Source organism: Crinia signifera, chromosome 3 (genome assembly GCF_055691185.1).
Source record: "Crinia signifera chromosome 3, ASM5569118v1, whole genome shotgun sequence".
NCBI lineage: Eukaryota > Metazoa > Chordata > Amphibia > Anura > Myobatrachidae > Crinia > Crinia signifera.
Window position 1 is genome coordinate 88,817,989 of NC_139219.1, and position 17,579 is coordinate 88,835,567.

At 45.8% G+C, this 17,579-nt stretch overlaps 1 protein-coding gene across 3 annotated transcripts in view; it reads left to right on the forward strand.

Annotated features, from left to right (window-relative positions):
* The first annotated feature begins 4,710 nt into the window (after positions 1–4,710).
* The window catches only part of ADGB (androglobin), a 282,215-nt gene continuing 269,346 nt past the window's right edge, over positions 4,711–17,579 (forward strand). For all 3 annotated transcript variants that reach the window (XM_083176187.1, XM_083176188.1, XM_083176189.1), the window contains exon 1: positions 4,711–4,863. In XM_083176187.1, the coding sequence (XP_083032313.1) occupies positions 4,790–4,863 (74 nt within the window). In that variant the 5' untranslated portion in view covers positions 4,711–4,789. The remainder of the gene's footprint in view (positions 4,864–17,579) is intronic.

Sequence of the window (17,579 nt, forward strand, 5' to 3'; positions counted from 1 at the left end):
CTAGCTGACGTCCGTTGCCAGGCATACAGCGTAGCTTAGATGTTTACAAGCCGTCTCCAGGCAACCAGGCTCATTGTCACGGCGGCTATACGGGAGGATGCTGCAAGTGCAATACAAAAGGTGCTGTGAAAAATAAAGATACATACATACACTGTTAAAAAACACTGAGCTGGGGTACATTGATACATATATGTTTAACTGGCGCTCTATCAATAACTAAGGCGCACTAGTATATACTAAATGCTATAAATCTGCTATTATAATATGGGGCATTTTGCTTCACCCAGATAGACTGGAATAAGGAGTCTGTTGTTGATGCAGAACATGAATATACAGCATAAATTCCACATGATACATTAATACTCATGAACGGCGGTGTTCATGCTTATCAGCAGGGGATTGCAAGTCCAAGATGATTCAAGGAACGTTCCAGTATAAATAGACCTACATCAATGTGTTCCACATGATTCGTTCGTTGAGGCCATTTGGTGAGACGGTGTTAAGCCTAAAGATCCACTTTGCTTCTAGTCTTAATAGGGCCTTTTGTCGATCACCTCCTCTAGGCATTGGTGGAACGTGGTCTATGATGAAATACTTGAGCGATGCGAGGGTATGGCCTTTGGATTAAAATGGGCTGCCACTGGTTGTTCCATAGGTTTATTTTCTAACGCTGTCTTGATTGCCGAGCGGTGTGCGGCCATCCTTTCTTTAAACTGTCGAGTGGACATTCCAACATAGTAAAGTCCGCATGGACATACTATGATATAGACGATGTATCTTGTGCTACATGTGAGGATCTGTCGTATCTTAAATATTTTATCCGAATGCGGATGCTTGAATGTAGAACATTGGATTAGATAATTACAAGTTGTGCATTTGATGCACTTATAGCATCCTGGCGTTTTTATTTGCCTAGTGGATGTTCTGTTATCATCAAAACCTGTTATGTCCGTATGGACCAGCAGGTCCTTGAGATTGCGTCCTCTTTTGTAGCACGTCATAGGTCTAATTTTGGAAAAGCATGGCAGTTTGGGGTCGGTCGCCAAGATGGGCCACAGGGCTTTACTCGCAATAGGTATCAGGCTGCTGTTGGTGTCAAATTTTGTAGACCATGGAAAAACTTTAAGGTCGTTATGATGTGGATTTTTTGGTTTAAGTAACTCGTCTCGGTTGAGAGCGAGTACTTTCTGTTTAGCCTTGGTCAGTGCTGATAGATGGTACCCTCTTTCATGAAATTTATGTATAATGATGTCAAGTTGGGCAGGGAGTGTATCTGCATTGCTGCAAATACGTGCTGCTCGGAGCATCTGAGAGTACGCCAGTCCTTTTTTCAATGGCGGAGGATGGTGACTGCTAGATAGCAGTAAGGTGTTACGATCCGTCTCTTTGTAGTAGATTGAAGTACTAATAACCCCTTCTTTAAGTGTAACAGTCACGTCTAGGAAATTGATGGTTTGACAACTGTGTGTATAGGTGAATTTGATTGGTCCCGGCATGGAGTTAATGGTGGACATTAGGTCGACGAATTCCTCTGCCATGCCCTGCCACAGCATGAACAGATCGTCGATATAACGACAAAGAACAACCAGTGGCAGCCCATTTTAAATCCAAGGGCCATACCCTCGCATCGCTTAAGTATTTCATCATAGACCACGTTCCACCAATGCCTAGAGGAGGTGATCGACAAAAGGCCCTATTAAGACTAGAAGCAAAGTGGATCTTTAGGCTTAACACCGTCTCACCAAATGGCCTCAACGAACGCATCATGTGGAACACATTAATGTAGGTCTATTTATACTGGAACGTTCCTTGAATCATCTTGGACTTGCAATCCCCTGCTGATAAGCATGAACACCGCCGTTCATGAGTATTAATGTATCATGTGGAATTTATGCTTTATATTCATGTTCTGCATCAACAACAGACTCCTTATTCCAGTCTATCTGGGTGAAGCAAAATGCCCCATATTATAATAGCAGATTTATAGCATTTAGTATATACTAGTGCGCCTTAGTTATTGATAGAGCGCCAGTTAAACATATATGTATCAATGTACCCCAGCTCAGTGTTTTTTAACAGTGTATGTATGTATCTTTATTTTTCACAGCACCTTTTGTATTGCACTTGCAGCATCCTCCCGTATAGCCGCCGTGACAATGAGCCTGGTTGCCTGGAGACGGCTTGTAAACATCTAAGCTACGCTGTATGCCTGGCAACGGACGTCAGCTAGTCAGCTGTGACGGCATGACGTCAGAACCCGGAAGCAGCGTCCGCCCTGCACCCGGCTGACGGCGTCTCCCGCTCTCACCCAGTCCACCGGCCACGCACGGCGGAAGGAGGTGCCCTCATACTCTCACTGTTATAAGGTAGGACCCTATGATTGATTCTTTTGTATTGCTGTTCTGCCTGAGGAAGGGGAGTTGTTTCCCCGAAACTGTTGCACATTAAACTTCGTTTTCATCACAAGTCCTGGAGTGCCGCGTTGGTGACTGTGTCCCTCTTAGGAGCTTCCCGTCACCCACCTGTGTTTATATATATATATATATATATATACACACACACACACACACACACACACACATACACATAAATACATACCATATAAAAAGCCCGTGTTTGTCCCTCTGCACCTTACTCTGTAGGAGACCTCACAGTCCTAGTGCTGCCTTTGATTAAAAACCCTCCCATGACTAAGCTGCTGCTGCTGTTCTCCATGGGCATGTAATGAGCTCCACCAATTAGAGCTCAGCACAAACCTCTCAGCCTCTGCCCTCTGGTTTAAAGTGTCATGGGACTTAGTCAACTCCCAGTAATGCACTGCACACTTGTGCAATCAGTGTGCCTTGGCTCCCGATGCTCAGCACCATTAATCATTGTCTCATTGTCAGTTCGGTGAAGCTGCAGCACTACCCCACTCCCATGCACAAAACCTTTAGCTAAAAAAATAATAATAATATATATATTTTTTAAAATACATGCCAACCACAGGGGGCCCCTAGCTAGTGGGGGGCCCAGGGGCACTGACCCCTTGTGCCTCCATTATAATCCGGCCCTGCATACATACACGTATTATATCAACCGCTCAGCATGTAGGGCCTGGATCAGTAATTTCCACTAGTTACACCTTTACTGCACAGATGGTGGGAGATGGGGTGGGAGAAGGGGGCATTGGGCTGAATGAAGGGGACCTGATACATATCTTCCAGGGTGGTAGAGGATGTTTAATACGCAGAGGAGGGGTGTATAGTGGAGTGGGCTTATTATTCATAATTTTCTGGTGGGAGGACAGCTTGCTTGACTGCAGATATCTCCAGTTCCCGGAAATAGATTTCTTAGCTTTTAATGGAATTAAAAACTAGAGAATCCCACCTACCAAATGATATTGGGGACTAGGGGATCAGAGTTCAGGAGGCAGAGCAATCCGCCAACGAGCATATAAAACTACATACCAGGTGTGTGGAGCTGGAGCAGTAACCAGCTGCTGGAAGGCTGATATCTCTGGTTCTGGGAACAGTAGAGACAAGCTCCTAGTGTCCATCAAAGGGAGATAGTCCCAGCTGTTGGAATATACCCTCAGAAAAACTTTAAATCAGACAGAACTTGAAATATCTGACTGGGAAGTGCAATTAACAGGCTTGGATGGGGACCATTACTTTGAAGTCAGATATCTCCGGTTCCCAAGGGCCGATTTTTAAAATTCTTATACCCATGGAAAGAGGGGACCCTCAGCTTTCAGCCTAGGGCCCTTAGACTCCTGGGGGGGGGTTTCTGGGTACTCAGAAACCCCCCCTGCGTGCGCTACTGGGTCTCACCAGAAGTGAGATTGATCAACTTTTCGAGAGACAGAGTGGAGAGTCACTGGTGGGCGGGCAGCAGGAGACTCCGGTGGGTGAAGAGCAGAAGGCAGCTGCTTATGAACTAGGCTGTCCTGCATGGGTCTAGAAGGCCGGGTAAGACCTGTTTCCACGGCAGCTCACCTGGGAAAGACCCGCTGTGACCAGGGTAAAAAATTCTTAACCTGGAATTTTTGACTTTTAACTGTTTCCACTAATACCGTGTTCTCACTGTGAGTGAGAACTACCCGGTTTCACTGCTAGGCAAATTCCCCAGTGAAGTTCTACCCCTAATTTGCCTTTTAACACGGCTTTTTATGCAGTGAAAACGGGTCAACCCGTGTCTGCATACCTTGATCGCATACACGGGTAAAAATAAGGGTTTTACCGGTGTATTAGATCCAGATATGCAACCTGTTCACACTGCAAAAAAACCTGTGTTAAAAGGTAAATTTCCGGGTCGACATGCTGGACCCGGGAATTTGCCTGCAGTGAGAACAGGGCATAACAAAAATCCTGGGTAGGTGCGCATTCATGTGAAAAAACAAGGGATTTTCATGTCAGTGAAAAAGGGGCATTGGAGGCATGGGGGCCAATGTGTAACAAATACAGTGCCAGTCAGTTACTATTTTCAAAGTCATAATTCGGCAGAACGAAACACGTACAACATATAAACCTTTCATTGCGTGTATATGGAGGCTGTCTCTTTTTACACTTTCTCAGAATCATAAAACAAGTCCTCAGTAAGATACACAGGGGAACACAACACAGCAGGCACCATCCATCCCACTGTGCAGAATTACCACGTGACCTGACTAATGCCGCCTCCCGACTCGTCATAGAACAGGGAGAGAGCGAACAGTCGTCTCCTAGCAACCGCAGGACGCGCCGCTCTCTATACTGCCTGCAGTGCCAGTGACCGGACAGTGACCGACTGCGGGGCTACAGCCATTAGCATGTCGTCTAAACAAACCAAGAAGAAGGAGTCTGCGCACCGAATGAGCTCAGCGTTCGGGCAAACACCGAGAGAGTGAGTGACTCTGGGGAGGAGGATGGCGGCAGTGCTGGGGATAGGACGTGGTACAGTACAGGTCCTTCCATGCAGACCACTGCGACCATATGCTTATTAGTTGAGAGTTCGGTGTGTGGTTCCTTTATTACCCCAATATTGGTGCTGTATTATCAAGTCAATATGGGAGAGTTTTATACATAGACGCTACTGCTATCCATGAATGTATTGCTGAAAACTGTGTAGTTTATGAGAATGGAAACTAGGTAAAATCTGAATCCGGTCCAAATAAGCTACATTCATGAAACATACATTAATTAGGTTGACCACTAAAGGTCAACAGAAAGTTCGACATGGATAAGGTCGGAAAGGTTGACACAAGCATTAGGTCCACAATCGAATGGTCAACAGACAAAAGGTTGATATGAGCTTTTTAGGGTTTTTTTGTCCCAAATTTTGCTGTAAGTCAACATGGACACCAAATCAGTGTACAATGTCCCCTTGCATGGTGTGCTGCGCTCTACATGCTTCAGGCACGGTGCCTAGCTGCGCTCGGCACACTATTATATTCTTCCTCCACGTCCTAGTGGATGGTAGGTTATGAAATACCACCTGTCGGCATGGGTGTGGTATAGGGTTCCAACAGTCGGGATCCCGACAGTCATTAGCCCGACGTCGGGATCCCGACTGGCCAGACTCAGACAGCATGGCGAGCGCAACAAAGCCCCTTGCGGGCACGGGGGCTCGCTACTGTCGCCACCTATTCTATTCTCCCTCTATGGGGGTCATGGACCCCCACGAGGGAGAATAGCCGGTTGCCATCGGGAACCCGTCTGTCAGTGTTTTAACAGTCGGGGTCCCCTGTTTGGCACCCGTCGGCACATGTTGGCTTAAAACCTTCGCCAAAAAAATACAGGTTGAGAACCGCTGCCCTAGATTTTATTCTCCAGGTTTCAGGCCATCTCCCCTGTTTCATTATGTTTTTATTTGTTAGGCTGTTGTTTAGGCTAGTTAATTAGAACGCCTTTTTCCTGTACCAAAAAATAATGATTCAAGAGCAGAAACCCATTGATTCCACGGAAAATGCAAAGTTAGTGGGTTTTTTACAAGTGTGTAAAGCTGATTTTGTGTTAAAGCTGTGAAGTACAGCCCAACTGCAGGGACACACATATGGGGCTATCCCTACTAAAGCTGGTTTTACATTGCAAAAACCTGCTTTCAACTCGTTTTTGTAAAAGGTTTTTTAAATGGGTCAAAAGCCAGTTAAACCCCTTTCATATTGCATGTTGTAAAGGTTTCAATACCATTTTTGTACCTTCAGATTCAACCCGTTTCACCCATAGAAAGCCATGTTATTTTAAATGTTTTTTTCCAGCTTGTGGACGGGGATCATGTGTGGTTATCATTTGTAGCAAATACCGTTTCTGAGCTGTTCAGACTGCAGGGAAAACGGCTCAGAAACGTGTAGGATCCTGCTTTTAACACGTTTCAAAATACCGGTATTTTGTAACCGGTAAATTGATTGTAGAGTTTTCATATTGCGGGGGAGATTCTCTAAGAATCTCCGCCCCCCTTCGCCTCTCTTCGCATTTATAATTATCGCATATGTTCTAACATATGCGATAATTATAGCAAAAGACAGCTCTTGCGTTAAGAGCTGTCCTTTGCGTTGAGAGTCGCCGGGTCCCAGCAGGTCCCGGCGGCTCCCCCCTCACTCACACACCCGGCGCCGGGCTCTCCTCCTCCCTGTACCCGGAAGAGGATCAGTGCAGGGAGGAGGTCACAGGTCCGGGCAGCACAGCTCTGTGCTGCCCGGACACAGGTGAGGGGGGAGGGGGCGATGCGGGGCGGCTGGGGTCCGTGCAGGGCGGCAGTGGGATGCGGTAGAAGCCCATTGGCTTCTATAGGGCGTCGCCAGATTTTTCTGGCGATGCCCCCGCCATGGTAACCCGGCGGGGGGATGCTTACAGCATCCCAAAATGCAGTAAAAACCCCGATAACGGGGTTTTTACCGCATTTTTAGCTTAGAGAATCTACCCCTGCAGCTGGTACTGTTTTAAAGCAGTTAAAAATCGGCAATATGCCGTGTTAAAACTGCAATGTGAAAGGGGCTTAATTGAAGTCACAGTGGTTAACTGAATAGCCCTTTAATTTACCAGAAAACCATTATTATTTTAGAATCATTTGTTGCAATGTAGTATTCATATCACATTTTGTGGATGTTGGTTAGTTTGTGCTTTTGTTTTTTAGATCTACATGTTTTGGCATTTGTGCTATTTGGTTTTATTGCTATGCTAAGCCTGACAATGAAATCTTCAATAACTAGAGATGATTTTGAAATTTTAGTCTCTTTTTTTTGCTTTGTTTTGTTCAATGTTTAGTCAATGGATCTCAGTTTTCATTTTAATTTTATTTAGGCTGATATCCTATTATTTGCAATTGCTGATTGTGGGTGATATTATACGGGCAGTACGGATGGTCTCACACGCACGAGCGTCCTAGTCTCTTGACAGCTGCGCTGTGGGTCCCTGCCAATCTCCGCTTCAGGGAGACTGGCAGGGCTGGGGGGGGGGGGGTCGTGGCAGCGAGGGGCACCGGGGGAGGTGGCGGAGGGCCACAGGGCTTGTGCACGCGCGCCCCTGGCCAGAGCCGGCTGCTGGCTCCATCTGTAATTGGCTCCTAACAAAAATTGGGACCGCAGACAGGAAGATCTGCTGGTCCCGGCCTGTCAGCACTGAAGCAGCAACAGACCCGGCAGCAGCAGATGCAGTGGTGAGGAGCGGCTGTTGAACATTTTAGTTACTTCACTGACTCTCCGTCACTTTGTTTTTGTTTTGTTCAAGATTTAGTCAGTGGATATCAATTTTCAATTTAGTCTAATACTGTAATGGTGCGATTCAGTGGCTGCCCATATTGATCGGTAGCCGCGGGGACCCAGTGGGGTGCGGGCATCGACCTGTGTGCAAAGAATAATCTACTTGCAATACCGACGCTGCAAGGCTGTGGATCGGGCATTATATCAGCATTGGATGTAACAGTGAGATTTTGACTAAGCGGTGAGATTTTGATTAACTTTGCTATCGGTTTTGACTATATAGTGAAAATTGATAGCCAAATTTGTACCGGGTATATGCACCTTAAATCTAGTCATGAAATAAACTGTTGACGATGATAACTGTTAGTAAAAATTGTTGACGCGCACAACTAAAATGGCTGTTTACTGCAAAAAAAGGTAGCTGTATGTGGGCACATCTGTAATTCACTAGTCTGATATCTACTTTAGCTATGTTTATACAATGGTAAAACTGTATTAGTGGATGTTACATAGGTAAACAGTGTTTTGTAATGTAATGGTGCCCATAAACATATGCGATCGGATGCGATGGGACATCGCACTGCGATATTCAATTGCATATTATGGTGCCCAAAGTGCTTTTTTTCAGTACCAAGTCACATGCCATCTGCGATGCCACATTGGGTGCTGGAAGAGGGCTGGCAGCAGGCACCCGTGTAGTGCAGCGCTGTGCAGGAGGGCTGGCGGGTGGCGGGGGACAGTGGTGGCGGCAAAATGTAAAAAAAAAAACTATTTAAAACACTGGCCAGCTTTCTGATTGGCTGTTAGAGCCACCCTCCTGCATAGTGCTGTGCTACACTGCCGTCCGCCACCAGTGCTCCTGCTGCTCGCTCCCCGAACGCACTGGCCACCGACAGTGCTCCTGCTGCCCACTGAATGCATTGCAAGTGATTGCATGTGGTTAAAAACCACCTGCGTTCGCTCATGCAAGTCAATAAATATTCATGTTATCTATTCGAGATGCATATAAGGCTTTGATTTATCGCACAGATGCGGTTGAAATCGAAGTAATGTAGGCAATATCGTCCTAGTTTATGGGCAGCATAAGAACTGAGCTGGATTCCTGTTACTAAACTATGCAATTGCTTTCATTTTCTGGATTCTGGCTTTATACCTTTATTGCTGCAGTACAGGTGGAGAGTAGAGCGCGTACTGTACATTTGACTTTGACTTCTGTATATGTGTTGCTGTTTTTTGTGTCTAAGTATAAATCTAAAATACCATATGTTGTAACAGTATTGTAAAAGGGTTAGGGTTCAATTTTAAAAGAATTCCGGAAAATAATCATATTTCTTTTTCGGTGACACAGTTTCACCTTGGGATGTAGGAGGGTCCGCAGGAGCCAGCCACCTATGCTGAAATCTTTCCTCTGGTTGCAGGCTCCTCCCCTTCCGCATCCCATCATGCTTCAGTTAATTTTAGGTGCCCACAGGAGTGGGTGCTATGCTGGGCTGCTCCAAAAGCCACTGATTTTTTACTAGTATAGTTAGGAATTTTGGTACTTATGTATTATCTGGACTCCCATGTTAAATGCACCCCATTTTTTCATACCCCTACTATCCAACTACGCATGGAGTTGATTTTATATAGTGTGGCGAGCGCAGCGAGCCACCGTGCCCGAAGCGTGGTGAGCGCAGTGAGCCCCGCAAGGGGACGCGGTCTCATAAGAAAAACGGGAGTCCAGATATTACATAAGTACCGGAATTTTTATTATTTTATTAACTTAGTTACTAGTGCAGGTTTTCCAGTGTGCTGCTTCTGAGAAGCGCCGCACACTGAGAGCGCAGCAGAGGCTGACAGAAGCGTGTCCTGTCAGCGCTCTGTCACAGAGGGACGCTGCTTGTTCCCTCTGCGCAGCGCTTAACCTCATTTGAAAAAGAGGTTTGCCTGGGCCCTTGGAGCATCTGAAACTGGCTCCTTACTTAGAAGGGGATCATGGGGGACAGACCACCCTCGATGGCGGTGCCATCTTGGAGGGATTATAGACCGTGGGTTAAATATGACTGACACGTGTGATGCTGCTGCTGCGGGGGGGGGGGGGGGGGGTGCGGGGCATGTTAATAGACTGCAGATTATGTGGAGTAAAATTAACTTGTGAACAGTTGGATCAAGGGGACCTTTGCCCTGCTTGTGATACTGTGCCCAGTGATACGCATGCCCAGAGGTCTGAGCAACAAGAACCACCGTGGGCTGCTGTGTTGGGGAGGTCTATGAATGCCTTGGCTGAGGCTCTCAATAGGCAAAGGAACTCCCAGACTTCTAAGGGATCCATTGCCAATTCACAAGGGGATCCCATGTTACTGCAGGTCATTCAGGACACTGCACAAGGGATTCATAAGATAAATTCCCTTATGGGAAAGTTAGCAAAACCTTCCGAAAGCCCTTCCTCCAGACGGCCTTCAGCTACACCTCCTCTATTATCTGTGGATTCTGATGATGATGGTGTTTGTGAGGACGATTTAACTTGGGAACAAAGGGAAGAGGTTGAGACTTCTGTCCCGGGAAACAGGCTTTGGACCTGTCTGAAGAAGACAGGGTTCAGGCGCATTGTTAAACAGACGCATGTTTAAAAGAATGCGTAAAGAGTCTGTTACATTCCCTTCTGATGAAGGTATGGTCTCCTTGTTGGGAGAAGCCTGGAAGTTTCCAGATAAGAAGGTGACTATGTCTAAAAGGTTTGCAAATATGTACCCCATGCCTGAGGAGCATGTTAAGTTATGGGAGAAAGTTCCATTAGTGGATGCTTCTGTGGCAAGATTGTCAAAAACCACAGCCTTGCAGCTCCAGGGTGGTGCAGCCTTCAGGGACCCAGTAGATAAAAAAGTGGAAGGATGCCTTAAGGCAGTCTTTGAAGGAGTTGGCTATACACTCCATTCCATTATTGCTTGAGCCTGGGTAGCAAAAGCAATGATTAAGTGGTCTGAGGCTTTGGGAGATCAGTTGTGGCCTGACTCCGAGGCTTTTCTCTTAGCTGAGAAACTCAGATGTGCAGCAGATTACATCACTGAGGCTGGTGAAGAAGGTGCTAAGATGGCGCCTAAGGTGTCTGCTACATCTATGTCTGCAAGGCGAGCCCTTTGGCTTAAGGCCTGGGATGCAGATAGCAAATCAAAGAAATCCCTTGAGTCCTTGGCTTTCAAAGGGGAACTGCTTTTTGGTTCTGAACTAGAGTCCATCATAAAGCAGGCCACAGGGGGGAAGAGTACTTTTCTTCCTACCACTACAAAAGCTTCAGGTTAAAAATTTGGAGTTTTCAAACCTGCTTTTCGCTCGTCCTTTCGAGGGGGAGCGTCCAGCAAAGGACAGGTGGGAAAAGGTAGATTCCCGGCCGGTAAAGGAAAAGCTTCCAAATCCAGATTTGGAGCTTTTGGAAAGAAGCAGGTGTCTAAAGGAGAGGATAAATCCTATGCATGATGGGGTGGAGGCTCCCCGTTCTGCCTTCAGAGTGGGGGGTCGCCTCCTGCAGTTTTCATGACAAATGGAATATTCCAACCTCAGACCCTTGGGTTGTTTAAATTGTCTCAAGAGGTTATCGGATAAATCTCAGGGGGAATCCTCCAAGGAGATTTCTTCCAACTCCTTTGGCAAGAGAAGCCAGCTCGCGCATGGCCCTTTTGGGGGCGGCGTTGGCTCTTAGGGAAAAGGGGGTTGTGGTCTCGGGTCCTTAGGAGGAACGCAAGAAAGGTTTTTACTCAATCCTTTTCTTGGTACCCAAACCAAATGGGTCAGTCAGACATATAATAAATTTGAAGTCTTTAAACCAACACCTTTGGGTGGATCACTTCTGCATGGAGTCTCTGCGCTCAGTGCTTGGCAGTATAGAGCCAGGGGAATTTTTGGCATCGGTAGATATTCAGGATGCAAATCTCCACATACCCATATGCACAGAGCATCAATCTTTACTTCGCTTTGCGATAGGGGAGACCCATTTGCAGTTCCAGGCTCTACCCTTTGGTCTGGCTACAGCACTGAAGCTATTCACAAAGGTGATGGCTGTCATGGCAGCGTCACTCAGGCTGAGGGGAATAGTGATTATTCCCTACCTGGACGATCTGCTATTCAAAGCAGAGTCGGAGAGCAAGTTGCAGGAACACCTGTCATTGGCAACACAGTTCTTGCGGGACATGGGTTGGGTACTCAATTTGCCCAAGTCCCATTTAATCCCCTCACAGAGACTGCTGTTTCTGGGAGTAATATTGGACACCTACTATTCGTATTCCTACCAGAGTCCAAAGTGAGCGACATTTGTCGGCTGGTATTACTGTTACTGCAGGCTTCAAGGCCTACAGTTTGGCAAGGGGTGAAGCTCCTCTGCAAAATGGTGGCGGCCTTCGAGACACTACAATTTGCCAGGTTTCATTCCAGAACTCTTCAGTGGAACATCCTTTCCTGTTGGTCAGGGAATGCAAAAACCATGAAACAAGAAAGGTTACTTCTCTCTCAGGAGACAAAGGAGTCCTTACTATGGTGGACGGACATAGAAACCTTGCAGCTGGGACGGTCACTCCGCTCTTGGGACTGGGTGGTCATAACGACTGACGCCAGTCTCAGGGGTTGGGGGGTAGTTGCCCTTCACCTTCGGTTGCAGGGTCTGTGTTCCAAACAGGAATCCAGATTGACAATAAATATTTTGGAACTTCGAGCAGGGTGGAAAACCCTCCAACAAGCGGAGGATTGTCTGAAAGGCCTCCCGATCAGAGTAGAGTCAGACAACGCCACAGCAGTGGCTTACCTGAATCATCAGGGCGGGACTCGCAGCAGCATGGCGATGCAGGAAGTCTCGAAAAATTTCAGACGGGCAGAGATAAACATTCCTATTCTGTCTGCGGTATTCATTCCGGGGATCCGGAATGTCGAGGTGGATTTTCTTAGCACAGAGTACTTGCTGGGACGGGAAAGTTACTTACATTCGGAGGTATTCCAGGAGATTTTGAGTCGCTGGGGGCTCCCAGAAGTGGATCTAATGGCATCCAGGAACAACTGTCAGGTTCCGAAGTTTTGTTCCAGGATCAGGGACCCAACCGCTTGGGCGGTGGATGCTATGACGGTTCCGTGGAAATTTCACCTGGTTTACATTTTTTCTCCGTTCCCAATGATACCGCAGGTATTGAGAAGGGTGAATTCTCAACAAGTGCAGGCAATTCTGATTGCACCAGACTTGCCCAAGAGGTCATGGTATTCGGACATTCTGAAGTTATCAGTGGAATCTTGGCCCCTTCCTCTTAGCCAGGACCTTCTAAGACAAGGGGCCATGTCTGCACCTGGACCTAGATCGGCTCAGTTTTACGGCCTGGCGTATGAGACCTCCTTACTAAGTAGGAAAGGATTGTCTGAGGCAGTTATCCAGACTATGCTAAGGGCTAGTAAATTGGTGTCTGCTGCAAATTACCATCGACTCTGGAGAATTTACATTAGGTTCAAAGTGGCCAGATTGTTGGATTTTCTTCAAGATGGTTTCTCTACAGGTTTGGGATTACAGTACCTAAAAGTACAGATCTCTGCGCTATCCATCTTCTTTCAGAAAAGGATAGTCTTTTTGCCTGAGGTTCAAACTTTTTTACAGGGTGTTACTAGGTTAAAACCCCCATATAGGCAGCCGGTGGCGCCTTGGGATTTATCGTTGGTTCTGTCAGTTCTGCAGAAGCCTCCCTTTGAACCATTAAGGTCATCTGACCTTAAATATGTTTCTTGGAAATTGACTTTTCTGTTAGCCATTGCTTCAGCTAGGCGTGTTTCGGAGTTAGGAGCTTTGTCCTGTAAATCTCCACGTTTAATTTTTCACAAAGATAGGGCTGTACTGCGAACAGTACCTAAGTTTTTACCAAAAGTAGTTTCTTCTTTTCATTTAAACCAGGAGATTGTGCTCCCAGTATTTTCCCCTCCTGAAGGGGATAAACATAGGGACAAATTAAGGAAATTGGACGTAGTTTGCGCCTTGCGAATTTACCTCGAAAGGGTAAAGGACATCTGCAAAACAAATCTGTTGTTGGTATTTTATAATGTGCATAAGAGAGGATGGCCTGCGTCTAAGCAGACTATTGCCAGGTGGTTAAGGTCAATCATTGCCTTTGCTTACACCAAGGTTGGTAGACAGACCTGTTCCTTCTCGGATTAATGCACACACCACCAGGTCAGTTGCTCCCTCATGGGCTGTGCGTCATGGAGCTACAGCAGAGCAGTTGTGCAGGGCTGCCACTTGGTCCTCTGTTGACACCTTTACCAAATTTTTACAGGTTCCATGAGTTCGTGTTGGAGGATGCTTCATTTGGACGGGCAGTGATCAGAACTGGCAGTCTGAGCGTACCCTCCCATAATACCCGCTCGTGAACGTCCCTAGGTGAAGCTGTGTCGCTGGACGAAAGAGAAAAGGGGATTCTTGTAAGAACCCCTTTCTCTGAGTCCAGTCCGGTGACACAGCGATCCCTCCCCTACGCTCAGTAAGTCATACCGTTTATGTGTATCATGGTATGATTGTGATTGTGTATATAAGATGTCGGGCATTGTAATGAGTTGTGTATCCTAGTGTGCTTTAGAAATTGAACTGAAGCAAGATGGGATGCACAAGGGGAGGAGCCTGCAACCAGAGGGAAGATTTCAGCATAGGTGCCTGGCTCCTGCGGACCCTCCTACATCCCAAGGTGAAGCTGTATCACCAGAATGGACTCAGAGAAGGGTTCGAACGGTTCTTACAAAAATCCCCTTTTCAGGAAAAAAAACTTTGAATAGCTAATCATAACTAAGACTTGGCAGTAGTGATCCTTTGCACTCCAAATATTTCAAGCAGCATTTTCTAATTATCATAGTTTCAATCGGAAGTTGAAGTGGAAAGATTTTTTTTTTAATGGAACGACTAAGGATTGCTGCGTTATATTGGTTTGTGTATAATATATACATCAATGTTGTAAATTCATTGATCCAGTGCCATTGCGGCTTTAAAAATCAGATGTCATATTTTCTTCTGATGTCACCAAGTGAATTATCATGGCTTTTACAGCACAATAAATGGCAGTGTGTCCCTTCCGCCCTTCTCTTTCAGCGAGGAAAAAAAGCCTGGAAGGTTAACATGAAGAAAGGCTCATTATTACCATATACACCCATATTTACATTACACCTAAATCTAACTCTCTCTGCACATGTTACATCAGCCGCACCCGCAGTGCAAGTGTGCAAAAAAGAAAAGAAACTGTGGTTAAACCAGGATGTGGATACTTGTACTTTAGCAATACTCATACGGTACACTAATGTCTGTGGAACCCCTATTCTATTCCATGGGATTAATTTCTATATTTCCAGGGCTTGCTGTGCTCACTTTTAAGGATAGTTTTTTTTTTAGTTATAATTACAGTGGTTAGTGTAGTTTCATGTGTCTTTTGTTACATGCATGGTATCATTTTCTTTATACAGAGTATTTGGATTTATACAATGTATCAATACTTGTCAGAAACACACAGCAAAATAATTGTATCTTTGCTGACCTCTGCAGAGGCATTGATGTTACATCCAGCGGTGAAACATTCTTATGCTAGGTACACACCAGGACGACTAGGGCCCGATCAGCACAATCTAGATCCAATTCCGATCAATCGGATGTAGATTGTGTGCTGATTGGGCCCTTTTCTGACCTGGTGTGGAGCGATTCCGATCCGATGCGCGGTCCCGCGGGTCGGTCGGTCGTTATTGAGATCCTACCTGCTGCAGGTAGGATCTCAATGACGACCATAGAACCGGGTGCGGGTCGCCATCGGATCGGACCCGCTCACGGTGCACATCGTGAGCGGGTCGTGCCCTCCCGCGTCATCGTGAGCGGGTCGGACGAGACACTGACGACCCGCTCACGATGTGCATCGTGAGCGGGTCGTCCTGGTGTGTACCCCGCATAACAGTTGCCTGGATGGCTAAGCTTAATCATGAAAAAAAATCTCTCAGTGTTCTGATACTCTGATCATTTTCTTGCTGTGAAGTACAGACAAGGGAATACCACATGAAATAAGTGTAATATTATAACTACTGCAGACAATGAAATCAATAGGCAGAACATAATTTAGTTTGTGGGATATTCAGCATTGTTGCTCTGATTATTATTATAAATATTATCATTATCATCCTTGTTTGTTATTGATGTTATTAATTGAAGATTAACACTGCAGGCTTTACAACATTACCTATATGGTGTCATTAGCCCTATTGCCGTGTGGACAGCAGTTCCTGGTAGATTTATTGATTGACCTAAAACCTGATCTATTTGTAGCTTTGTGTACCTTGACTGGGATACAAAGTGACACATATACTGTAGACATGGCAGCTGAATTTAAGCACAAGACAGGCCCATTGCAACTGCAGGTGAAAGATTTAAGCATCTGCACTGCATTAATATAAGGAATATGTTTTTTGACACACTGTAATATTATATAAATGCAATGTCTATATGAATTTTATACAGACTGACAAGGAGATGTTTATTATGTACCCAAGTTCAATAACATTCAAAGTGAGTGCTGTCAGTGGATGAAGTCATTTTTGTTTTGGAAACCAACAGCCCTTAAGATAATAGCAATGTCTCTGTGCTGCATTATACAGTATTTTGATTTAGTGTGTGGCTATGCTTATGTATGTAAATGTGCAAATACTAACTGACAGGCCATATTTTATCCAGCTTCTGCTGTAGGCTTATGGCTCAGTGACAACTGATTACTTATGCCAAGGATTTTAAGGAACTTTGGAATCTAGTATTTGACATTGCCTTCCTCATGGGACACATATATATATAGAAATGGAGGTGTGGCCACGTCCCTTTCTGATTTTGTACCGATTTCTGACCCTCAGATGTTGGAGGATATATCATACAGTAGGTGCTAAATCTCAGGAGTGGATGTGGAATTTATCAACACATACAAGTTATCAACTCAGGAGCGTTGTGTTTCAAACAACAACACCACACCTGATTTCATTGCCGTCACTGAGTATCAATGCAAACACATACTAACATTATGGTGGAATCTATAACAAATTACAATCTTAGGTCTTTGGCACAGCATACTGTAAGATTACATTTTTCAGCAATTTTGGAAATAAAAAACGCCGGGCTGTATATAAATAAATACATTTTTTCACAAAATTCCGGAGAGCAACGCCTCGCGATTGCCTGCTGTAATCCAACGCTACTATATATATATATATATATATATATATATATATACCTTGTGTATTATCATATACTTGTGTATTATCACGGCGCCCGATTTCATCTAAATCGCATCCGAAATCGCATCCGATTTGCGGCCGATTTTCTGCTGATTTTTTGGCCGATTTGATCTGCGATGCGATTTTGCGTCCGATTTTTTGCTGATTTTCGGCCATTTCCTGCTGATTTGCATGTTATTCCATCCTTGCACACCCCCAGGTACTATGCGATGGTATGCAATGTGATTTTCGGGAAAATGCCCCTGATACAATTAAATATCGCATAGCAACGCATGCCAGCAAGTGGCATGCGATGCGATGTGATTCGCAATGTTAAATGCACCCCCATTGTTAATGCCATCCCCACTATCAACGCCAACCCGAAGCGTGGTGAGCGCAGCGAGCCCGCGAGGGGCGGCGGTACGCGTCCTCCGACCTTTTCATACCCCCACTGTCCACGTCGGCGTGGAGTTGATTTTAGATAGTGTGGCAAGCACAGCGAGTCACCGAGCCCGAAGCGTGGCGAGCGCAGCGAGCCCCGTGAGGGGACGCGGATTACTTTACATGTATTCCGCGTCCCCTCGCGGGCCTCGCTGCGCTCGCCACGCTTCGGGCTCGGTGGCTCGCTGCGCTCTCCACACTATCTAAAATCAACTCCACGCCGACGTCAGTAGCGCACGCAGGGGGGGTTTCCGAGTACCCA